General features: G+C 35.9%; 2 protein-coding genes across 2 annotated transcripts; both read right to left on the reverse strand.

Annotated features, from left to right (window-relative positions):
• Positions 1-9570: 9570 nt before the first annotated feature.
• On the reverse strand, positions 9571-10654 carry LOC110272063 (uncharacterized). Its single transcript, XM_021123869.2, has 4 exons — positions 10616-10654; positions 10413-10520; positions 9934-10302; positions 9571-9618 (listed from the first exon to the last, which is right to left on the reverse strand). Exons 1-4 carry the CDS (start codon positions 10652-10654, stop codon positions 9571-9573), a joined length of 564 nt encoding a protein of 187 aa, XP_020979528.2.
• A 1402-nt stretch (positions 10655-12056) lies between these two features.
• LOC110272064 (uncharacterized) lies at positions 12057-13436 on the reverse strand. Its single transcript, XM_021123870.1, has 2 exons — positions 12451-13436; positions 12057-12405 (listed from the first exon to the last, which is right to left on the reverse strand). The coding sequence occupies exons 1-2, from the start codon at positions 13434-13436 to the stop codon at positions 12057-12059; spliced, it is 1335 nt and encodes a 444-aa protein (XP_020979529.1).
• Between the last annotated feature and the right edge of the window lie 12100 nt (positions 13437-25536).

Raw genomic sequence — 25536 nt, forward strand, 5'->3', positions numbered from 1 at the left:
GTAAGGACTCAACTGATGATAATTTGATTAGATCTAAAAGAAGAGCTTGGTACTCCGTAGAAAATTCAGACTTCTTGCCACCCGGTTGGAACAATGATGATCCACTTCAAGACGGGTGTAGATACAAGATTTGGGATCTGAGAATACATGAGGATCGATTTTGGGAGCTCAAAGCTTGTGAAGAACTCCATCAAAGCTTGAAGAATTTACCTGGTATTGATAGAACTTATTGGAAGTCCAAGCATTTGTGGAAGTTTCAAGATGAGTTCAAGCACAAGCTGCCATGACAAGGAGCTCACCAAATGTCTAACTTAAGGACTAAAACTAAAAGTGCTAGGTGGGAGACAACCCACCATGGTATAATCCTTCCTTTTATTCCTAGTTTATTTTATTTTAATTTTATTAGTGTCATTCATAATGTTTGCATTAGCATCTGCATACTGCATTCTGCATTTTTCATAAAAAAAATGCACGTGACGCGTAAGCGTCGCTGACGCGTCCGCCTCATAGTTGCATTGGGAAGAAAATAAAAGTAAACAGAAAGTCACGCGAAAGCATGGCTGGAGGCGTGCCTTAGGCACAAATATGACCACGCGACCGCGTCGTTTGCAAAATAGCCTCCCCACGCATCCGCGTCACCCACGCGAACGCGTGGCCCTGTAAAATCGACGTAAATGGGTGTATGGCAGTAAGTTATGATGGAGTGGGGCTGAAAACATGATAGAAGCACAAGCTCTACCATGCGAACGCGTGCCCCACGCGTCCGCGTCATTTTTAAAAGAAATGCCATTCACGCGTGCGCGTGACCTACGCGCACGCGTCACCTTGAATTTTGGCAATATGCGTTTGGGACAGAGAGTTACGTGAACGCGAGGCTGCTCTCGCGCCACTAGCACAAATCAAGTCATGCGTCCGCGTGAACGACGCGTCTGCGTCACTTGAAAATATCACAACTCACGCGATCGCATGACCCACGCGTTCGCGTTGCATGCGACACACAGTTTATCCAGATCGGCGCCAAAATCTTATCTTTTCTTCCCCAATCCTAATTTTTCCTTCCCTCTTTCTTACTTACCTCTTCTTCCTTTCTTTCACTTCTCATTCTTTTTCACCTTCATTCTATTTTACTTAATTTATTTGCATACTTTCATTCATTGCATTTTAATTTTGTGCATATTTTTACTTTCTTTTCTAAATTTATTCCTTTTCTGTTGGTGTTGAATTTTCTTATTTAACTGTTACATCTTCTGTTGAATTATTTTGGATGCTTAGTGACTTGTTTTATTCTGATTGGGTAATACTATTTAAATCAATGCCAATCTTTTATTTCTGTATTACTTTTGTATTGACATGAATTTATATTATCTCTCCTTACCCACTCTCTTCCCATGGTTGCAAATTTTTGCACTATTGATATGCTATTTGCTTCTATTATTTTCTCACTTGCATGTTGTAGCTACCATGTAATTGAGACCCTCATTATTTGGCATTAACCCACCCATAATTTATTTATTTTCTTCTCTTTATTCCTGGGTTACTTTTCTTCTTTTTCCTCTTCTTTCAGGATGGCCACGGAGGAAGGGAAACGAAAAAGCTATATGTAGGCAATAAACAAGTTGCATGTGCAAAAATTCTTGGAGAAAAGCGTCAGTTGGAGCCACCCATCCACTTGTACATCTTAGCATGCACCGAGGACGGTGCAATCTCTAAGTGTGGGGAGGTCAATACCGATCTCCGTGGGTTAGTACCTTCCTGTCTCAACACCAATGTTTAAATTTTCTTTGTTAAATTAGTTGTTGCATTTGCATGTTTAATTGCATGTTTGTTTGATTTTATGCATTTAGTTACTACTTGGTTGAAGTAATATTTTCTTTTTCAAGAAATTTTTATAGTATTTCACTAATTTAAATAAAAAACTTTTGTGTTAAATTTGTTTGAAGTTGTATTTGGAACATAGTTTAAAAAGTTAAAAATACACAAACCTGTGAGATTTGAGCCTAATTACATGGTTACATTATTTAACCATAAATATTTTATTCTTGTGTGTTTACTTCTCTATGATTGTAATCTTTGCTTTGTTCCATTCTATATGTCCAATGTTTAGTGTATTTACATGCTTGCATATGATTGAGGCCATTATTTGATTTTTGCTCACTTATCCCAAATAAGCCTACCCTTCCAATTACCTTTGTTAGCCACTTTAAGCCTTTTAATCCCATTTGTTCTATATTTTAACACATTACTAGCCTTAAGCAGAAAAACAATTTAATATCCCAATTGAATCTTTGGTTAGCTTAAGATAAAAATTGTGTGTTAATAGAGTATGGGAAGATTGTGGGAACAAGGGTTAATAAGGGAATGTGTCATGATAAAATAATGGAAATTTGGGTACCTACTCATGTGAAACTATAAAAATTAAAAATCCATATGCATTGATAAACTATGTTTATTTTTATGTTCAGATAAAAAAAAGAGAAAAAAAATCCAAAAAAAAAATATTCAATAAATAAGTAAATAAATAAAGGGACAAAATTACCCCGATTCTAAATTAAGTTCAAAGATCAATGCATATGTGATAAAATTTAAAAGAAAGTTGATGCATGAGTATGTAATGCAAAAGTGGGAATTTTGGGTAGCTAGGCATGAATTTAAAAGTATATAGAGTGTGTGTATAGGTGAGAGAGCTTAGGTTAGTCAAAGATTCATATTATAGCTCACTTGGCCATACATATATCCTCACCCTTACTTTAGCCCCATTACAACCCTGAAAAGACCTCATGATGTTTGCATTGGTACATTAAATACTTGTTGATTGGTTAGATGAAGAACAAAGTTTAGAAAGCATGACTAGATAAGAGTAGAGTGAATTAACTCTAGACACTTGAGAGATTAGAGTGCATATACACTACCAGTGAGGGTTCAATGCTTAATTCTATGTTCCCTGCTTTCAGGAGCTCTCTTCTTACAAGTTTACCTGCTTTTTATTGTACGATTTAAATTAGTGAAAATTGGTTTGTATTTGTCTTAGAGAACTTGTTTGCTTTTAACCAAGTAGGTAGAATCATTTTAGCATATAGTTGCATTTATATTTAGGCTGCATTTTATGAGTCTTACTGTCCCTTATTAATTCTCTTTGTCTCCTTGAGTTTAGCATGAGGACATGCTAATGTTTAAGTGTGGGGAGGTTGATAAACCACTATTTTATGGTTTATCTTGTGCTAATTTGAGTGGTTTTTATCAGCTTTTCACCCACTTATTCATATGATTTGTATGGTTTTACAATTCCTTCCAGGATTTATTCGATGATTGGAAACTTGCTTCCTGAAGCTTTAAATTGTGTATTTTAATTCTCCTTTATACCATTCGATGCCGTGATCTGTACGTTAAGTGTTTCAGGCTTTATAAGGCAGGAATGGCTTAGAGAATGGAGAGGAAGCTTGCAAAAATGGAAGGAGCACAAGAAATAAAGGAGACAACCAGCGAGAAGTGACACGCACGCATGGCTTACGCGCGCGCGCAAAATGGAGAAAATCACAGCGACGCGTACGCGTGCTTGACGCGTCTGCGTGGAAGCAGATCAACACAACGACATGAGCGCGTGCCTGACGCGCACGCATGGAAAGGGAATTTGGCCAGTGACGCGTACGCGTGACCGATGCGTACGCATGACATGCGCAATCTGTAGAAAATTTAGAAAATGCTGGGGGCGATTTCGGGCCGCGTTTTGACCCAGTTTTCGGCCCAGAAACACAGATTAAAGTCATGGAACATGCAGAGACTCAACACGTTTTGATTTTTCATAATTTTTAGGTTTAAATGTAATTTTAGAGAGAGAGAGAGAGGCTCTCTCCTCTCTCTTAGGTTTTAGGATTAGGATTCCTTTTATTTTTATTACTTCAATACTAGGTTCAATATTTTCCTTTAATTAATGTTTCTCTTCTATCCTTATTTATTCCAATGCTTTTACTTGTTAATGTTCCAATTTAGCTTACGAACCTTTTCATGTCAAGATTTGAATATTCTATTTAATATTATTTGAGGTATTTCAGACTAATGATTGTCTTATTCTGTTTATGATGCTTTTAATTTAATTTAGATTTATTTTCCCTTTTGGCTTTGGTTAAAGTAATTAGTAACACTTGAGTTATCAAACTCAGCTGTTGATCGAAATTGGAATTCCTTGCTGGTTAATTTGTACTCCAATAACTCTAGTCTTTCCATAGGAGTTGACTAGGACTTGAGGATCAAATTAATTAGTCCACTTGACTCTCCTTTGTTTAGCAAGGGTTAATTAAAGTGGGAGCAGAATCCAATTCTCATCACACCTGATTAGGATAACTAGGATAGGACTTCAATTTCTCATACCTTGCCAAGAGATTTTATTAATTATTAATTTATTTTCTTGTTATTTAAATTACTTGTTCCCTATTTCAAAAGCCCAAAAACTTTTACTCAAAACCAATAATAATTCATACTTCCCTGCAATTCCTTGAGAAGACAACCCGAGGTTTAAATACTTTGGTTATAAATTTTATTAGGTTTTGTTACTTGTGACAACCAAATTTTTGTATGAAAGGATTCTCTGTTGGTTTAGAAACTATACTTACAACGCGATTATTTTTGTGAATTTCTTTACCGATAGAAAATCCGATCGTCAAGGATCATACAGCTTGCCATTGAAGGAAGCCATGCATGTTTGGAGAAGAAGATAGTAGGAAAGCAGAGATTCAGATGACAGAGCATCTCCGGAACCTCATCCTGTTTCTTATTACTGAATCACAAGTACTATTTATTTTATGTTATTTATTTTCATAAATAAAATCACTCTTATCATTAATATCCTGACTAAGATTTACAAAATAACCATAGCTTGCTTCAAGCCAACAATCTCCATGGGATCGACCCTTACTCACGTAAGGTATTACTTGAACAACCCAGTGCACTTGCTGGTTAGTTGTGCGGAGTTGTGAAAAGTGTAATCATAATTTCATGCACCAATGCATAATCAAATAATTTCACATAAATGTATATGATGTATACCTGTCCTACTGGCCCTGAGCTCAAGTGTCGGTTACATTGCAAGAACCTGACACATCCGGTTGCTAACTTGGACATTGTCTCTCTATTGTGCATCCCCAGGAGGCATTACCCCGAGCTTATCACATGCCGGTCTAAGTGGGATTAGTGCCTTGTACCTTCTCCTGGAGGCATCTATTCGGGAATTGCGAGCCCAGCCACCCTTACGATCAGAGACAGCCACAAAACAAGCGGAATCAACCACCGTCCTTGTTTTGGCATAACTCAGCTCAGTGCACAAGTGAGATTCACCACCGTCCTTGCCACGTCCTTGCCAAGAGTAAACAATAGTAAAATACAAGAAGGTTATACCACTGACCTTGCCATAATACATCTCAGTCCATCATCAGTCTTGTTATTCATGTCTTATGTCAATTTAATATTCAGTACGTTTAATACTCACAAGCTTTCATCAACCTATCATTATCTTTATCACTCTAATCCACAATTTTATTCAAATTCATTAATTTCATCCCTTAGTTATGCTCACACTCACTCCTAAGCCTAAAAACTAGCTAGTGGCCATAAACAGGGGTTACAAAGGTGAGAATGTGCATTGGATAGGAAAAAAGTTAAAATAACATTTTCTTGAAAAATAAGACAATCGTGCGTACACATGCCTCATGCGTATGCACGAGCCCCCTTTTGGCATGTACGCGTGGAACGTGCACGAAAAATATTCAATTTTGTAATGCAAGTTGCGCGTACGCATGGGTTGTGCGTACGCATGACTTGACTTTTGTGCGTACGTAGGGTATGCTCACGAAACTCTTTCAATTCTATAAACCCCTCATGCGTACGCTTGGGTCATGCGTATGCATGACCTCAATTTTCTGCAACTTATGCAGAATTCAGTTTTTTTAACCATAACTTTAAATGCGTATAACGTTTTCGTTAAAAATTATTTTTTGTTCGTTCCTTGAACGTCATAAACTAAACATACCTAATTTTCATTTAAGACAAGTTTCACAAAATTTAAAGGTCCGAGAACCAACTTATGCCCCGTCGAAGTTGGTTAAAAATATATTTTTGACAAAGTTACACATTTGCTCAATTTTCTCAATTCTCAATCCAACTCAATTCCATACCATATCAAAACCTTTACTAAGCATACTCAATCATGCATTCATCAATTCTCTACCTCTTTCTAACCATTTCCACATCAAAATCAACCAATCAAACATATGGCATATGAACTCATACAACCATCATTCCATTCAATCAACAACACATAACTCTCATAATTCTAACATTCATAATCAACTATGAATCAATCATCTCACACCACTTACCTTCACTTACCTAATAGGGGATTCCTCACCCTATAACGGTCTCTGGCCCAATTTAGCATCAATTATATTTACAATTAATCATATCACAACAATTGAATCATGCATACTCATACATATATGGTGCGCACGAACCCCCACACCTTCGTACAGTAGTACCAGCAAGTGTACTAGGTCGTCCAAATAATACCTGAGCGAGTCAGGGTCGATCCCATGAGAATTGAGGTTTGAAGCAAACTATGGTTATCTTGCAGACCTTAGTCAGGCGGAATTTGAAGGTTGTTAGAATAGTTGTCAAATTTTCATTAAAAGGAATATTGGATGTAATATTCTGTAAATAAAAAGGAATCAATAATAGGGAAAAGGTAAAGGATCGGAGTTGCTTTGTCTTTCTGAATTAACTCCGGTATTACTGCTCTCTTTGCTTGTGAGTGATTTCTTCAATGGCAGGCTGTATGTGATTGACACTGGTTTGAGCAGCTGCCAATACTCCTCCAGATCTGAACCACAGGTTTAGTGCGGATCCATTCTTATTGAGGGTGAAGCTCATACAGTCCATTCTCCTTAAGGATCATACTCCAAACGCCACACACAAGGTCGAATCTTCCGGATCAGAGAATGCTGCTTCTATGAATTCTAGCCTCTACCACAGAGACCCTAATCTCCCCAAAAATTGGCTAAACTGATGTCTCGAGAAGTCCCCAACGAAGTCGTGGATTAGCCATCTGAGAGACGTATATTCAAGCTATTGGTTCATCATTGTCCGATGAAAGACGCACTTTGAACAGATGTAGATGCGGGTGTTTGTCAGGCACGTTCATCTTAATGTGATGAAAAGAGCTAATTGTCACTGATCATCCTACTAACCACGTTGAAGTACGAATATACATCTTAGAATTAATCAAACACGGATCGAAGAGAAACATTAGTATTTTTATTAATTCATAGGACTCAGCAGGGCTCCTCCCATCAACCTAGGAGGTTTAGAAACTCATACTGAAGGTAAACACAAAGTAAAAACATGTATGGTATGCAAATATGGTGGTTAAAGGTCTGAATAACATAAATTTAATCCCTTAAATGCTAAACAGATGACTAATAAGGGTAAAATAGTCTTTTTAGTGCTAAAATCCACTTTTGGGGCCCAATTGGTGAGTGTTTGGACTGAGCTTTAATGAGATCCACATGCTATGAGGTCTTGGGCACGGAACGCCAGCTAGGGGGTCCTCATTGGGCATGTAGACGCTGGTCTCTGTAACGACCCAACTTCCAGAACGTCATGATCGTACCGAAAGTAAGGCGTTACCAACCTGCTTTCCTTTATTAACTATTTACTATTGAGCCTTTAGTTCGATATCATGATTTAATTTTATAGAAAATTCCAGAAAAATTTTGTTTTTATTAACTAAAATCATATAGCAAACATCACCTAGTAGTAATAGTCACATAATTATTAATAGTAATAAATATCATACAAAAGAATTTAAATAAAATTCAGGTACAACTCCTATCCCTCTACATAAAATAAAAACTAAAGCTACAAAGGCGAGGGAATTCTATGAAAGAAACTCAAGTCATAAACTTAACTCGTAAATAAGTTCTATAATCGCCCGCAACTTCAAACGGAGTCTTCGAACTTGTGTCACTGAAAGGATGGAAGATTTTGGGGTGAGAACAAACCACACGTTCTCAGTAGGAAATGAGAATGCCGTAAAAGTAGTGATTAATATGCAAATAATTAACTTTGCTTAATAAATCATCCTAGTCAAACCCCTTTGAAATACTTTTTAATATTACTTTAGATAAATAATTACTTTCTTTAAATTTCTAAACCCAAAACAGATTTCAATCACAATTTGTCATGTTAAATATCTTTCAGCCACATAATTGATTCTCAGTCACAATTGATTCTTACACTACAAGAAAATAAGCTTTTTGCTACGCTTTTAAAGCGTGGCGAAAAGTCCAAAAAAGCGTAGCGATAGCTTTTTGCCACGCTTTTTGAGCTACCGGCACGCTTTTGAAAGGGTCACAACTGTAAGGGTGCCAGTTGCTCTATCGTCACGCTTTTCGTGACCTATTGGCACGCTTTTTTTCTAGCCACGCTTTTAAAAATTGCCACGCTTTAAAAGCGTGGCCATATGTGTGAAATATTGCTTCGCTTTTAAAGCGTGCCAATAGCAAGATATGGCTACGCTTTTAAAGCGTGCCAATAGCATGCCATATGGCTACGCTTTAAAAGCGTGCCAATAGCAAGACATATGGCTACGCTTTTAAAGCGTGCCAATAGGTGTAAGATACAGCTACGCTTTTAAAGCGTGGCTGTAGATGCGCACTGTAACGTATATCGCCACGCTTTCAAAGCGTGGCAACAAGTAGAGATATAGCTACGCTTTAAAAGCGTGCCAATAGGTGCTGAACTAACTTACAGCAACGGTTATAAAGCGTGGCTATTGATTGCTGTTGTACAATATGGCCACCCTTTTAAAGCGTGGCTGTAAAATAGTTCAGTACCTATTGGCACTCTTTTTTTAATAAACCTTACAAAATCATAGATAATTTTAAAATTTAAAAGATGACTACTAATTTTAAATCAAGTAATCCTTGCTTCATAAACTTGTCACAGAAAAAGTGTTTGATCACATGTTAGTTATACTCTAACAAAATACCAAAAATCAAAGTCTCATCCACTAGCAGTTTCCTAATACATGAATTACAATTCCAACATGGGTTACATTATCTACTTCCTTTACACTTCATTACAAAATATAAAACTTCATGATTTCTGATCATCATTGTGAGCGAAACTATTTTCAGCACTTCCCTGCATAATTTTAAATACTGTTGTGTTAGTGCATCTTATACCAAACCAAAAAATGAAGAGACATATATTATCAACAAATGAATGTTATAGTCGTTCAATAATTGTAACCAGCAAAGGCTTTTCTTTCATTGAAAGCCACTATACTTTTTTTGTTCTTAAAGTTTTCAAAAAAAGTGTCACATGTTTCTGCAACTGTCACATGTTTCTCAACAATGGCATGTATCACCCTAACTCCTAATATATTTCACAACCAAATTAACCATTCTTGTAAGCCCTATACTTGCAGTCACATGCACATGCACCATAAGTTTATACTAGCATCTGGAAAATCAATACAAATTGCATATGGATCAATTCTATAACCGATCCCCAATAACTAAATCAAGCAAAATGAGATATACCATGAGAGCCATTAATTCCTTCTGGAGTCTGCAAAAATCAAAACAAACAAAACCATTAAAATTCAATTATGGTTTCTTTTCTTTTCCTTTTTCCAATTTGATTAGGAAAAAGTGCAAATCTTCAAAGATTTCTCGTGTTTTCCAAAATTGAGTAACAATGCCACATTAGATACAAAACAAAACACTACTAAAAAGTCAACAACTTTGAATTCAGATTCCAATTCAACATCATTAGCACCATTTATAATCTTTTATCTCACTATCAAATGTCCAAAATCAACAACAACAATAAGTCAACTACTTTGAATGGAAATATATCGAATATCCAAAGATAGTGACTTACATCTTTGGGTGGAATATGAGTTGATTCGGAGGAGCGGGGAGTATTTCTCGGTCTGCTACTTGAGGCATCCAAAGGAGAATTTTGGGCAGCTTGCACTAAGGCTGCTACCTTTTCCTCAGTCATTCCAGGGTTGACTTGGTGCACCAATACCTTTAATAAACTACATACACCGTCCATCTTCTTCTCTAATGATTCAACCTTGTTGTTGTATTCAACTTTGACTTGTCGAATCTCCTCATCCTTTTTAAGAGAGCTTTTTGTAATCGAAGTCCCATAACAACGAACTTGACCTGGTTGGTCCTTTCCTAACACTCCTACAAATGCATCCTCATCATTTTCCCCGGCTTCTATGTAGGTTTGAAGTTCAGCCTGTCAAAAGTGAGGAGCAATAAAATACAAAGCCGCATTAACTCAATATTAATAGAAATCACTATAGAATTTATATTGTACAAATCCAAATACAAATACAAATAACTTACAATTGTGCTTTGCGTTTTAGCATCAATTTCTTTTCCTTTCTTACTTGTGCGAGTTGCTATGAAAACTTTAACTCTTGATGGTTCTTCACTATTCTTTTTAGAGTCGCGCTAGAGTACATATAGAAAAATTTACATGAAGCATACTAACTAGAAAACTATAACCTGAATATAAATGAGAAATCACAAAAAATAAGTTATATTACCAGCTGCTTGCGCACTATTCCAAAATTTGTGGAACCCATCCGGTGAGGACATGTTTGCTTTGACCTATTTTCAGCATTCTTAGTAGACACAGCCTAAATATAAACATGAAAAAGAGATGTTATTATTCTTAATAAACATGTTTTCTTGTTTTTTCAAAATCACACTACCTTTTTCCAAAACACCAAGTTTAATCACATAAAGAACTAAAAGACAATATTACCTTAATAGTCGGAAGACACCAATACCGAATTAGTTTGCGAAATTGAACCTCAAGGATCTCTAACGGTCAGTTCTTTATCATTTCTTTCTTTGTGTTGTACTTCAAGAAATGTTCCTTTTTTATTTTGCCTTTGTATTTTTTCCATGCACGACAAAATCCGTTCATTACCCACGGCTTTGAAGTTATTGGAAGAATGAATTTTTGCTAAACAAGACAACAAATTAGAATGTCAAAGGTTAGCATAAATAAAGTAACAAATAAATCTTAAAAAAATTATCTATAATTCTATATTTACATACATTGGCATACTCCCACATGTCCTCTTTGAGGTTTTTAGGCACACCATGCCAACTAGTATATAGCAAAGTCACAAAACGAGAATTTCTAACTATTGTACCCAAGAGTTGGTTGAGGTTAGATACAACCTCCTTGGTTGGACCTATAGGCTGCCCTCCAAAAAATTCCACCTCCCGTCGATCATTAAAATCAGTGGCATGAAGCTTTTTGCACATAGTCTTTCGACGAGTTTTCTTCTTTATTGTGCCTAAGTCTGATTAAAATAACAGAATTTTAACTCAAATCAACTTAGAAGTAATACAAGCTATATTTTGACAATAAGGTAAAACAAGAAAAGCACCTTCATTACAAGCTTGTTCTCCATTACCCTCATCATTTGCAGCATCATCAAGCTCATGTTTCTCATCTTCCTCATCTTCTTTATCTTCCAAATTTATCCCATGTACCTTAAAATACATGTCAAGACTCATTCCTTTTTTTGTTGAAACACACTCATCATTGTTTCGAGGGACTCTGTTGAATCTTGTTTGGACATCTTCATGCAAATATCTTGAGCAAAAATTAATACACTCATTCGCCAAATATCCTTCAGCAATGGATCCTTCTGGATGACTTCTGTTACGAACATACGATTTTAGTGTGCACATATATCGTTCAACAGGGTACATCCAACGATATTGAACTGGACCACCTAACCTCACTTCATTTGCCAAATGGATAGGCAAGTGCACCATTATGTCAAAAAAGCTTGGAGGAAAAATCCTCTCCAATTGGCATAATGTCTCAGCAATCTCTACTTCTAAGTTAACTATATCATCTATGCTAATTACCTTCTAACATATTCGGCGAAAAAATAAACATAATCGAACTAAAGCGATGGCAACATGGTCAGGAAGTATGCTCTTGATCGGTACTTGCAACAATTAATGTAACATGAAATGAGCATCATGGGTCTTGTAACCAGAAATCTTCTTTTCTGTTTGCTGCACACATCGAGCAATATTGGAAGCGCTGCCGTCTGGTAATTTTGCCCCTTTTAACACACTACAAAAGATTGTTTTCTCTGCTGCAGTCATTGAGAAGCATGCCTTTGCTAACTTAGTTCTTTTACCATCATTCGTATCTCTTGGTTGAAGGTTTTTCCTGATACCCATGTCTTTAAGGTCAAAACGCGCAGCTGCATGATCTTTTGTCTTTCCAGAAATATCCAAAAGTGTTCCAATTATGCTATCAACTATATTCTTCTCTATGTGCATGACATCAAGGTTGTGTCTAAACATGTTGAACTTCCAATATGGTTAATAAAAAAAGATTGACCGCTTTTTCCAATTTGAAATGCCATTCTTTGATCTCCTTTGCTTCTTCCCAAAAGAATTATCTACCCTTTGCAATATATGAAATACAGTTGTTCCATCTAACAACTGCAGTGGAGACCTAAGTTCAGTTTTTCCATTGAAAGATCTTTTATTATGTCTCCATGGATGGTTCATGGGTAAAAACCTTCGATGATCCATATAAACAGTCTTGTGGCTATGTTTTAGATATATAGAAGAAGTCTCATCATTACAACATGGACAAGCCAATTTTCCCTTTGTACTCCACCCAGATAATATAGCATACGCAGGGAAGTCGTTAATTGTCCATAAAAGACATGCTCTCATGTTGAATGTTTTGTTCTCTTTGGAATCATATGTTTCGACACCTAACTCCCACAATTCTTTTAATTCTTCAATTAGTGGTTGAAGAAAGACATCAATATCATTTCCCGGTGATTGTGGGCCAGGAATGAGTAAAGAGAGCATAAAATAATCAGGCTTCATGCTCATCCAAGGGGGTAGATTATACACCATCAGAACAACAAGGCATGTACTATGTGTACTACTCAAAGTTCGAAACAGATTGAATCCGTCGCTTGCTAAGCCAAGTCGCACATTACGAGGCTCCTTTGCAAAATCTTCATGTTGACTGTCAAATGCTTTCCAAGATTCACCATCGGCAGGATGCCTTAACGACCCATCTTTAACACGTTCATTATGATGCCAAGACATAGCTTCAACCGTCCTTGTGCACATAAAAAACCTTTGAAGTCTGGGAATTAGGGGGAAATGCCTTAGAGTTTTTGCAGCAACTTTACGAGGCTTTTTAGATGAGGTAGCATCGTCCTCTTCTACGTGATGCTCAATATAACGGGATGTTCCACAGACATGGCAAGATGAGTTATTCTCATGCCCGTTCCGATACAACATGCAATCATTGGGACATGCATTGATCTTTTGGTAGTCAAGACCCAAATTCTTCACCATATTCTTCGTTTTATCAAAAGAAGTAGGAATATTCAAATGTGGCATTCCTTCTTTCAATAATTCTAAGAGAGAAGTGAACGACGCGTTACTCCAACCGTGCAAGCATTTTAACAAGTAAAGACGGATGGTAAAGGATAATCTTGTGAATCCTTTCCATCCAATCCTTGGACACATCCATCAAAAACCTATATATTTCAAATAGATAGCTAAGTTTCTAGTTTGAAGTCTTTACTGCTAGTCTCACTAACTGCGAGTCTAGCTTCCTAATTAACTAAGAGACAAAATTTTCCAAGTCTCCAAAATACTTTGAAGGCATTGGACATAAAATAGCGAAGAAAATTAAATTTTAGCAATTCTTAAAGAAGGTCCTGAAGTGAGTGCCTCAGGAAAGCACTTAAGTTGTCCACATAACATTAATAACAAATTAATAGATGTATTTAAATTCGCATGAACCAACCTTAAATACTGTCTTAATCTGTACAACACCAGCACCAAAGTAGTAGCGCAGCAGAAGCAGAATTAGAAAGGTAGCAGCGGCAGCGAATAGCAGTTCGGCAGCAGATAATCAGTACCACATCAACATCAAAGCAATACCACAGGAGCAGCAGAATAAAAGAAGTGGTAATAGCAGTGGATAGATAACTATCAAAAGCCTGTTGGAAAGCATAAAATTAAAATGCTGTTGAGAATTAAATTTTTTTCTTACTTTAAAACATAAAAAATACATGAATATAAATTCTTTTGAGAATTTTAATTCTCATCTTCAACTAGGGTGAGAGTGGCCCCTAACACTTGTTAGCCTATTTTTTTTTACCGAAAAAAATAGCCATCATAGCATGTAGCAACCAACCTGCAATTTAACACATTTCTTGATTATTTTTCACTGTTATATAAATTGTTTTATGAATTATTAGTACTATTTCAATTTTGACTTAAAACTAGCAAGTATGTCTCAACTCTAATTTCTCTGAGATTAAAGTATATCTAGGCTGTGATTTTTCAATAATCTAATTTTAGGTCTCCTGATAAGTATACTTTAAATACAATCATTCTCAAGCCATAAGGTAATCATAATAATAATAAACTTCTACCTAAGAATAACTGTATTAATTAAACATTACTCCATCAAATACAAATAGCAAAGCATGAAAAATTATGCAACTCTCTTTTTCTGACCACAGCAATCACCTTGGAAAGACATGAGCAAGCAACTCAGAATCAGAGTGTTAATCCTGTAGTGCTCTTTCTTCACTTTCTTCTACATTCTGCAGTGTAAAAAATATTTTCAAGTAGTATTCAGAAAATGCAGAATGAAAAGAATAAGAACTCCACAATCCAAACTATCATATGTAATGTCGGTGGCATATGGCAAGAAACAGTTAAAAATAGTTGAAAGTTTAAGAAACCAAAGTATAAACAAAGTAGTACCATAGGAGCAGCAGAATAAAAGAATTGAAAATAATTTCATACCCTTAGCTTCAGATCCATTTTTATCCATTCAAACATACAACAACAGGTCATATTTATATTTTTGTTAAGAGTTTTCATTCATCAACATTTAATATTTTAGTCATATAATAATATTGTAGGATAATGGTCAATTTAAAAGACTAAAATCTAATCAGTTTTTTTTAAGATACTATATGTTAAAAAAAACTAACTATATATATTTTTTATATATTTTATACACTAGCATAACAACAGCTCAATGAAAGCAACAAAAGAAAACTGTTTAGACAGAAGGCAACTAGAGTTGTTAGTTAGCTAAATGCCTAAATGTTTTGCGTTTATTTAATTAATTAATTAATTATACTATTCAGTCACGCTTAAACAAATCCCAGAAGCTTTTCCATGCATGAACAGAAAAAGAGTCCTCAGCTTGTTATATTGTAATATATATATAAAATATAAATATGAACTTGGATAGAGAAACAAGAATTCAGAATTGTGAACATGCATAAACCAGAGAGGAATATCAAAGAGGCATGCATATCAGAGAGCACTTGGCGTGCATTAATACTGATAATAACAAATAGCATAAACCAAGCAAACTAAATACACCAATTCACAAAATTTAATATTAAAAGCACAAACAGTGGCAATCGGCAAGAATTAGTATCCAAATCTAGTAATAATAATCCAATAATTCAAGACAAAGACACCAGTAGCATCAATTCCCAAAGCCTTTACAAAATTCAGAAAACAGGGAAGGAGAAAGAAAAAAGAGGTAATACCATCAGCAGACATAGCAAAAACTAACAAGTTTCTTGGAGTCTTGTGGTGCAAATGGTAGAGCTTTGAAGAAATTGAATTTGTGAGATTGCTCCCTGAATTTGAGAAACAAAATTTTTTTACTATTTATCCAAAGTAAATTACAACATATCAGCATGAAAGCCTTATGCATGGCACATATAATAAATCCTATAGGAAGGAAATAGATTAACCCATGAGAAAGAAATAAAAGAAAGATAAGAGAATTCAGAGAAGTGTGTTTATAAGGAAAAAAATCTTAAACCAAGGATTGAATCTTGGAAGTTAATTTTTATCTTGTAGGTACGGTTTGGAAGATAGTCGCAGGATACAATGGAATCAGCAGTTTGAACAGCACACAATTTCAGGGGAAATCATACAAGAGTATGAAAAATTGCCGTGCATATACAGACGTGAATAGACTAATAGTCAGATGTCGAACATAAAATTTGCACCCCAATAATGTAAGATAAGAAATTCTCAGTTGAAGTTCAATCTAGACTAGGAAATATACAGCTACCTGAATATTTACAATAAGAATAGAAGGACCATCCCCAGGTATGCTGATAGAAGGAACTCCTAAAAAGCGCGCAATATGTTCAATTTTGAGCTGAGACAGAAAGAGGTCTGCTCCAAGGGAATAGAAAGCAGCATTGGTTGGCGCAAATTCTTTCTTCTTGTCCCTGCCAACCAAGTCCAAGCAACAATGAATTCTAGCACTATCAATAATGAAAAATTTTGTTTTTGTCATGATATCCTCAATATGAGGGTGATCATAACCCAAAGGTTAAGCATTAATCCCCCCCTAAATTGTGTGTATACAAAAACAAGTATTTTGTACCAACCTAAAGCAGTTTTTCCCTCTGACTTTGAATGAACTTGGCTCAATTAATGACCAAGAACTAGGGCTTTGTTTCCCTATTGAACAAAATGGAATTGACAAACCTGCTATTGGCTTTAGTTTAGGTGCCTTGGGTGAAACTGAAACAAATGAGACCAGAGTGAGAAACAAGAAAAACTACCAAAAAACAAGGGTAGTAAACATCCGAAAACTAAAAGCAAATAAACTTGGAAACTAAATTTTCATGTTCATTTATTTTAACTTCTTGTCTTAACAGCTGGGGAAATAAAAGAAGCTTAATCATTCACAAGAAACACCTTTCTTGCACTCATTCTAACTCTTCTACTGACATAAAATAGAAAAATAAACAAAATTAAGAACAAAATAGCTTCCCCTGCAGAAATAAAATATAAATTAGCTCTACAACCAACCCTGATTCCAATGCAGAATTTTAAAATCTTTTGGCTGATCTTGATCTTGGTTGCTTATGCACAAAAAATTATAAGTGACCTTTAATTTTCTGCTACTGTTGCTAGGTCTCTAATGCTAGAAGGAGAGTAAGCCACAGTATATTGCATTCTGAGGCAAAGAGCTCTTTTGAACACTTACTTCACATTATATAAGCCCACCCGCACTTCATTCCCTTTCTTAAGCATAACAAATTGTTCCCAACTTTAAAACAAACTAAAATTTTATGTGTTATTTTCCTTTTCAAATCTCAGATGGTCTTATGTATTGGGTTTGAAACCAGTGCTCTTTTCTTTCCAAATGATGCATTTCTGCTTTATTTCTACTAAGACTCAGTCAAATAAAGCAAAACACAATGAAAACATACGACCATGAACTCATATTTGGTGCAGAAACCTAAACTTACACACATGAACATAGGACATGATAGCTCAAATGAACCTATAGTAACCATCACAGAAACCAATTTAAAATAACCAAAACGAAGATACAGTGAGCCAGTAGAAAATCATTATTAAGCTGCAGTAATTAATATCCAAATGAGTTATTAAAGTAGAAAAAATGCTCTTGACTAATAACTCTATATGCGTTCAATTCTTATTTAAAGTGACAGCAAGATAGTACATCAAACACACTAAAGTTTTGGCATATAAGTAATGAAAGAATAATGCATCACAGTGAAACTAATATATATGTTTAGCTTTTGATAATGGCAAGAGCTTAGCCTTGGGGCTGTGACACTAAGCTAGACAAGTTTAAGTAACTAAAATAAGGTAGAATAAAGAGTTAATAAGAGTTAGAAGTCTCTAAAACTCAAAATGATCATTTAGAGTTTGAACTAAATTCGACAGTATTTATTGTAGAAATTGCAATAATTTTCATAAATTTCTGCTCTCAATCTAGACATCCAAAAATAGTGAAAAATAGTTTTTATAAAACTTTGAGAAGTCTATTGCATTCTTAAAATTTTACTCAAACAACACCACCAACAAGATCAACAGGATGCACTCTCTCTCAGAAAATGAAGCTACAACTTCAATACATTCACCATATATATGTTTAGCTTTCAAGCTTCCCTTTCCTTTTCTGAAACTGATATCATTTCCAAAAGGTGAAATTGCAAAGAGGAAGTTAAATGCAATTAGATAGAAAAATAAAGTGATCACAAGTATCATCTAATTGCCATAAGAGGGAAATATTACTACACTTGAAGCATTACACAAACATAAAACAGGGCAAATGAAACAAAATGGAGATAATTATTTACGCACCTAGGTTCTTGTCAAGGGTCTTGGTGAACTGGTTCAAAGCTGGTGGAGCCTTCAACCTCTGCTTGAGGATCCTTTTCTTCCTTTGCTCCTCTGATCCCGAACTGCTTAGGATGGTTCTCGAATAATGGGTTCCTCACCTTCTCCTGAAGAAATGCATGAGAATCAAAACAATGAATAATAAAAAAAAAAGGAATGAAAAATTATAGTCATCCTCAAGAATCTGACTGCAGAAAAAGAAAAGGAGGAGAAACCTACAGCCTTCTTCGAAGCTGGAACTGGCGCTTTTCCACCTCGTCAGATGTTAGGACTTCGTCGTTCTTCACGGAAGCGAAGAAGCAGGAAGCGAGCGGCAGCGCGGAAGGGAGGGCTTCGTCGTTCTTCACGGAAGTGAAGAAGCAGGAAGCGAGTGGCAGCGCGGAAGGGAGGGCTTCGTCGTTCTTTGTTGGAGTGTTATCGTCGCGGTGAGGGCAGGGGTTAAGGCGAGCACAATGAAGAAGGGTTAGCTAGGGCTTTCGGAGGGGGCAGCGGTGAGGCAAAACGGAGATTGGTGGTCACCATTGGGGCTTTCGAAGGAGGAGTTAGGGCAGGGCACAAAGAAGGAGTTAGGTAGGGCTTTTTTTCTCCAAGTCTTTGAATCACGAGCGAAGAATTGATCTCTATCTGGAGTGTTTTTGTGTAATTCGAGCTTCTTTTTTTTTTTTTCTGAGGGAACCTTTTGGCCACGCTTTTGAAGCGTGCCAAAAGGCTTGTAGGAAACGGCTACACTTCTGAAATGTCCCAATAATAAATTCCTGTTGCCACGCTTTAAAAGCGTGCCGAAATCTCTCTATGGCTACGCTTTATAAGCGTGGCACAAAAAAACGTGGCTAAATCTCGCATCGACTGCCACCCTCATAAAAGCGTGGCCATTGACCCTTTTCGCCACGCTTTTAAAGCGTAGCAAAAAAAAGCGTGGCCAAATCTCTATTCAAACGCCACCCACACATAAGCGTGGCCATATACCACTTTTGGCCATGCTTTTAAAGCGTAGCAAAAAAAAAAAGCGTGGCCATAGGCCTTTTTTCTTGTAGTGTTAGTCACAACAAACAGTTATTAATCATTTCTATACATTCACAGACTACTAGCACAAGTAAGAAACTCAATTCAACACACAAACAAATCACAATAAAACAAATCACACAATTACAGAGAAGTAATACAAGCAAACACAACCAAATGCAAATGCACAACCACTATGATGCATGTCTGTCCTAAGCAGGCCATGAGCTCACGTGTCGGTTTACACCCTGCAGCCCGACATTAGCTAGGAACAAGTCCCAGATATGGCTTCCCTTTGTGTCCTTAGTGCATATGTGTCGGTGGTAAGAATACCACTCCTTCGTGACTACCGGCAGTCGGCGCAAAGCCCGACCCATTAATATACGCACAAGGGGAAACAATGATCCTCAGTTCGTGGGCGTCCCCGATATCAATTCACAAACAAAATAATGATCCTCAGTTCGTGGGTTTCCCCGAGATCAACATACAACAACAAACATGATCCTCAGTTCGTGGGTTATACCCGAGATCAATACACAACAATACAATGATCCTCAGTTCGTGGGTTATACCCGATATCAACATATAACAGTTAGTGGGTTATTCCCGTAATCAATGATTATCAATTCGTGAGTTTTCCTGCATTTAAAACAAATAACAATTTATAGGTTTCCCCGAGATCATTGATCATTCAGTTCGTGGGTACTTCTCGAATTTAACAAATCATCAATTCAGTTCATAATCTCTGCTTTGGCAATCTCTAAAACTATTTTTTAGTTTAGTTCTCTATCAAAAGACTCAAGAAAATCATTTATTTTAAATTCATTAAACACTTTTCAAAACATAACCTCATTAGAAGTAATCAAATAAAACTCTTTCTCAAGTTTACTATTATACTCTTCCCAAAGACTCAAAAATCATCTCTCTTTAATATTCAAATTCAAATATTATAAATTCATCAAACTTCTAAACAGTAATCCTTTATTTCAAGCCCAAAACATAATTCTTTTCATTTTGAATCAATCTCAAAACATAGTTTCTTTCTTAAATAATTTAATTTTGAAATATAAACCTTTCCTTGGTAAATTGAATTCAAAATAGAATAATTCTTTTCTTAACTAAATAAAACTTAAATAATATCATTTTCCAAATCCAATTTTCTTAACAATCCGCAATAATTAACAATTCAACCATAATCCGCAACTCCCACATAATCATCAATCCAATTTTAATTTGATCAGTTCATAAATTATTTTAACCAAAGGACTAACAGTTTTTCACTTTCCAAATACCCAAAACACATTATCGCCTAACTTAACCAAAATTTTAGCAATATTGACACCAAAACACATAGAGTATGTATTATTCACAAAATTTCAGTTCTCTTATAACTAACTACTATGTTCACCCAAAAACTCTGCTACATTTAGTTTCTAATTATCACAAGTTATCTTTATACTTTTAGAGTTACTGTTTTTATCTTTAAATTCAGATTTCATAAAAAGGTCAATTTAATAATCAAACTTCAATCTTTTAACAGTTCTCAAACTTAATTCTAATTAATCATGAATCAACATTAACAACTACCAAAACCAATTCCTACCAGTCACAAGTCAATTTCACAGCCGTTCCGATACATCAGATAACTAAAAACAACAACAAGCACTTACTCTCAATAACCAGAATACAACCACACAACTCAACTAATTCAGTATAATCACATAGAATCAGAATTTTTAAACAATTTCATCAAAATCAGAAAAACCAATATCAATTACAGCTTCAAACACTCACAACAAAGCCCAAAAACATTCACAACCATAACCTGAATTCAATACTCCAATTGAAACAGTAAGACATCATCAAACTTAATCCAAATTTCTCAACCTCAAACCAAGCTTATTTCTATCAATTAGTTTCTCATAACAACAAAACCAATTACATTCACAGTAACAATCCAAACTCAATTCATCAACTATCCGTACGACAGCTTTTCAATAATTAACTCGGCACATTTCAATTTAATAAATTATACTAAATCATTGTTCACAACAGCATCTAAATTCAATCACAGCTCAGAATAATCACATCAACTAACTAATTTCAAATGCATTTCAAGTATTCATGTCAATTAAGAAATTCTTAACCATTGTTAACCATTTGCACTTATCCAAATAACTTTGTGGGCATTCTAAATTAAAAACGTTAAATCCCCTACCTCAATGTTGAAACCCACAGAAATCAGAATGGCAGCAACCACAATAAGTAGCATTACTGGTGAATTTGGCCCGGTTTTAGTAGTGTTTATCCGATGACAGCGCTCTGGCGAAGGCTGAACAGAGAACAGGGATGAGCAGGAACCCTGGACAAGCTGCGGCAGAATCAGAACGGCAGTGACGTGAACCATCTCAGCCTCAGACCTCTCCCCTTCTTCTTCACGCACGCCGGTCTCCTCTCTCCTGGCAGAACCCCTTTGACGGCGATTGATAAACCACTATTTTATGGTTTATATTGTGTTTAATTATGTGGTTTTATCATGATCTTTACCCACTTATTCATTAAATAAGCATGCATTTATAATTCCTTCCTAAAGTTATTGCATGATTGACAACTTGCTTCCTAGAGACTTTTAATTATGTATTTTATTTCTCCTTTATTCCATTTGATGCCGTGATCTGTTTGTTAAGTGTTTCAGGCTTTATAGGGCATGAATGAGTTAGAGATTGGAAAGGAAGCTTGCAAAAAATGGAAGGAACACAAGAAATTGAGGAGATGACCAGCGAGAAGCGACGCGGCCGCATGGATGACGCGACCGCACGGAAGAGAGGAAATCGCAATGACGCGGCCGCATGGATGACGCGGCCGCGCGAATTGGAAACTGCACAAGTGACGTGGAGGCGTGGACGACGCGCCCGCGTGGCAAAGCGAAACGCCGAATGATGCGTCCGCCTGAATGACGCGTCAGCCTGAATGACGCATCCGCGTGACATGCGCGATCTGCATAATCTGCAGAATCGCTGGGGGCAATTTCGGGCCTTATTTTGACCCAGTTTTTGGCCCAAAAAAGCATACTAGAGCCAGAGAACATGCAGAAACCAAAAATAACATTCATTCTGCATAGTTTTAGTTTTTCAGATCTAGTTTTTCTCTCCTCTAGGTTTTCTCTCTACACATTCATAGTTTTTAGGATTTGTTATTTTCATTGTTTTTGCATTGGGATATTGAGAAGAGTTATTGCCTCATCAAGACTTCGACATTCTAGTTCGTTCTCTTTACTTGTCTCTTACTCTTCCATGTACCTTAATTTACTTAATTTTACTATTGGATTATTTTAGCATTTATTAATACAAGAATTACTTTTATTTTTAATTAATCTTTTGATCATTATTTATCATGTCTTTCTTTAATTCCCTTTCTTGTGTTATGAATTTTACATTTACAATGAGCGAGTAGTTCCCTAACTTGATGGGGAGTTGATTGAAAGGAATCCTTGAGTTGGGATGCTCAAGAGAAAGATTGTAATTGGATTTATTGTTGGATTGCTCTCTAGTCACCAACACCAATCCTCCCAAGAGCGGATTGGAACTTGTGGATAGAAACAGCATTCCAACTTGTTTAACTTTTCCTTACTTAGTGAGGGACAACTAAACATAATAACCCTCAATTGTCAATTAATCTTGAGAGTACTCAAACAAGAATAGGGCTTCCAGCTAATCAACTCCCAGTCAAGACTTTTATTTAAATTTATACAAATTCTCTAATTTAATTTTCTGCCATTCAACTCAAACCTTTTTAAAAACATCTGATTAATAAAATAGCACACTTTTCTACAACTCGTTGGGAGACGACCTGGGATTCACACTCCCAGTATTTCAATTTTAATTTCTGTGACACGCTTCTAAATTGATAAGCGAATTTCTGGTTGGTTGAGAACTATACTTGCAACGCATATTTTATAATCATTCTTAACTCGCCAATTTCCGCCACCATCAGCGACGGCGGAACAACGGCGGTCAGTGGCGCGACAGCGGCGACTGGATGCAGCTCCTCCAGCCCGTGTCTTCCTCTCTCCCAGCGGCGCTCAGTCTCAGGCTTCCTCTCCGACGCGACGCGGTGGCGACCGGCGCAGCTCGTGGCTCCATGGGTGATGGCGGTGAGGCATGAGCTCCCTCTCTCCTTCGACGCGAACTCTCTCTCTCTCTCTCCTCCCTCTGTCCTTCGTGCGGTTTTGGAGGCAGCGTCACGGATCGGCGGCGATGTGGTTAGGTCGTGACAGCAAGGCGCGGTGGCGGCGGTTCCAGGCCGGCAGTAGCGCGCGATGGAGGAGGCGGCGGTGAGGCAGCAAACACGACCGGTTGGATGACGGCGCAATGAAGCTCCCTCTCTTTCCCTCAGCTCTCTCAGAAGTCCTCTCCTATTTTGTGTGTGTGTTGCTAGGCTGAGGGAGGATGAGGTTGCTGCCTGATTTGGGGGAAAGGGCTGCGGCTAGGTTTAGGAAGGATTAGGGTTTCCAATTTGGGAATTAGGGTTAGAAATTAGGAATTTTATAAAAGAATAAGGATAGGTATGAATAGATATTTTGATAAAATTGGAGGGTAGAGTAATTTTATAACCAAATATACTCTCTTAAAAATATTTAAGAACATTATTTATCATTATATTGCTAAGTTGAATTAATTATTTCTAATTTAAAATATAAAATAAACATATTAATCACATTTTTATAAAATATAGTTCAAACTCAACATTAATCATTCAAATTAAATGATATAACTTTTCTTTATTTTTCTATCTCCGAAACTTTAATTTCAATTTATAAAACAACTAATTATAATAAAAATTGTACACAAATATTAATTGACTTAAACTTAAAGTATTTATAAATATCAATCTAATCATTTCTAATAAAATAATTTCTGAGAGTTCAAATTAATAACATAATTAATTCAAAATAGAATTTATTTAAATTAAATTATACAATTCTTCTTATTTTTCAATTATCAAAATTATAATTTCAATTATACCAAATATCTAATAAAGTTTATATAAAAATTCTAATTAATTTAAACTCCTATTATCATGAAACTCTATTTAATTACCTTTAGTAAAATAATTTTCTTAAAATAAAATTATAAACAAATATAATAAATCACAAATAACTAATAATTTGATTTTCAAAAACTAGGGTTGTTACAGTCTCTGCTTTTGGGTGTTGGACGCCAGGAAGGGGGAAGAAAGCTGGCGTTGGATGCCAGTTTTGGGCCGTCTAATCCGAAGCAAAGTATAAACTATTATATATTGTTGAAAAGCTCTGGAAGTCAGCTTTCCATAGGCGTTAAGAGCGCTCAATTTGGAATTCTGTAGCTCAAGAAAAGCTCTTCCAAATGCAGGTAGGTCAGATCCAGACAGCATCTGCAGTGCTTTCTCTGTCTCTGAATCAGACTTCTACTCCAGCTCCTCAATTTCAGCCAGAAATTACTTGAAAAAATTGGAGTAAACACCCAACCCGGTCCCTGTCCATATCAAATTAGGACAACACGATCCCTCACCAAAAAAATAACCAACGCCGGTCCCTGTCTATGCATAAAATAACTCATCGCGCCCCCTCCCATGTATTCCTGTCCATAGACAGGGACCGGTGTGGGTTACTTTTTTGGTGAGGGATCGCGTTGTCCTAATTTAAAATGGACAGGGACTGGGTTGGGTGTTTACTAAAAAAAATATTAAAATTAGTAGTGTCAAAAAATGTTGTAAATTTTTTTATTTTTATTAAGATATAATTAGTTAAAAATATGACACTTCTATATGTTGAATATATTTTAAATATAATACTTCTCGATATTCATCCGATACAGTAAATCAGTAAAATTGTTCACACGTCATAATTGATATAACATGAAAAAAAATATGTATTAAAATATTGAATCATTTGTTATATCGAAAATGTTTGGTAACCAAAGAAAATTAGCCAAAAATAGACATAACTTACCTTATTTAGCATTTATTAATTGTTGTGACAATTAATGAATGCTAAATAATGCAAGTTCTTACTGTTTTTTTTGCCTTATTTGTTATATTGACACATTGTGTAATAAATACAAATAATGCAACATAAGTGTTAAAGATATAAAAGATAAAAGAAGATTAACGAAAAAGAATGACACAAAAGTAAAAAAATTGATAATACACAATAAAATTAGTGAATATTACCTTGGTCATAAGATGTTTCATG

This window comes from Arachis ipaensis, chromosome B5 (assembly GCF_059453495.1).
Source record: "Arachis ipaensis isolate K30076 ecotype BB chromosome B5, ASM5945349v1, whole genome shotgun sequence".
Classification (NCBI taxonomy): Eukaryota; Viridiplantae; Streptophyta; class Magnoliopsida; order Fabales; family Fabaceae; genus Arachis; species Arachis ipaensis.

Bases quoted from the DNA above. Each gene is read 5' to 3' on its own strand.
- LOC110272063 (XM_021123869.2), bottom strand. From the start codon at position 10,654: ATGGGTTCCACAAATTTTGGAATAGTGCGCAAGCAGCTG. The intron at 10,521-10,615 runs GTAATATAACTT...TATGTACTCTAG, and splicing joins GAATAGTGCGCAAGCAGCTG to CGCGACTCTAAAAAGAATAG. The intron at 9,619-9,933 runs GTAAGTCACTAT...TGATTTTTGCAG, and splicing joins CTCATATTCCACCCAAAGAT to ACTCCAGAAGGAATTAATGG.
- LOC110272064 (XM_021123870.1), bottom strand. From the start codon at position 13,436: ATGGTGAAGAATTTGGGTCTTGACTACCAAAAGATCAATGCATGTCCC. The intron at 12,406-12,450 runs GTCAATCTTTTT...CAACATGTTTAG, and splicing joins ATTTCAAATTGGAAAAAGCG to ACACAACCTTGATGTCATGC.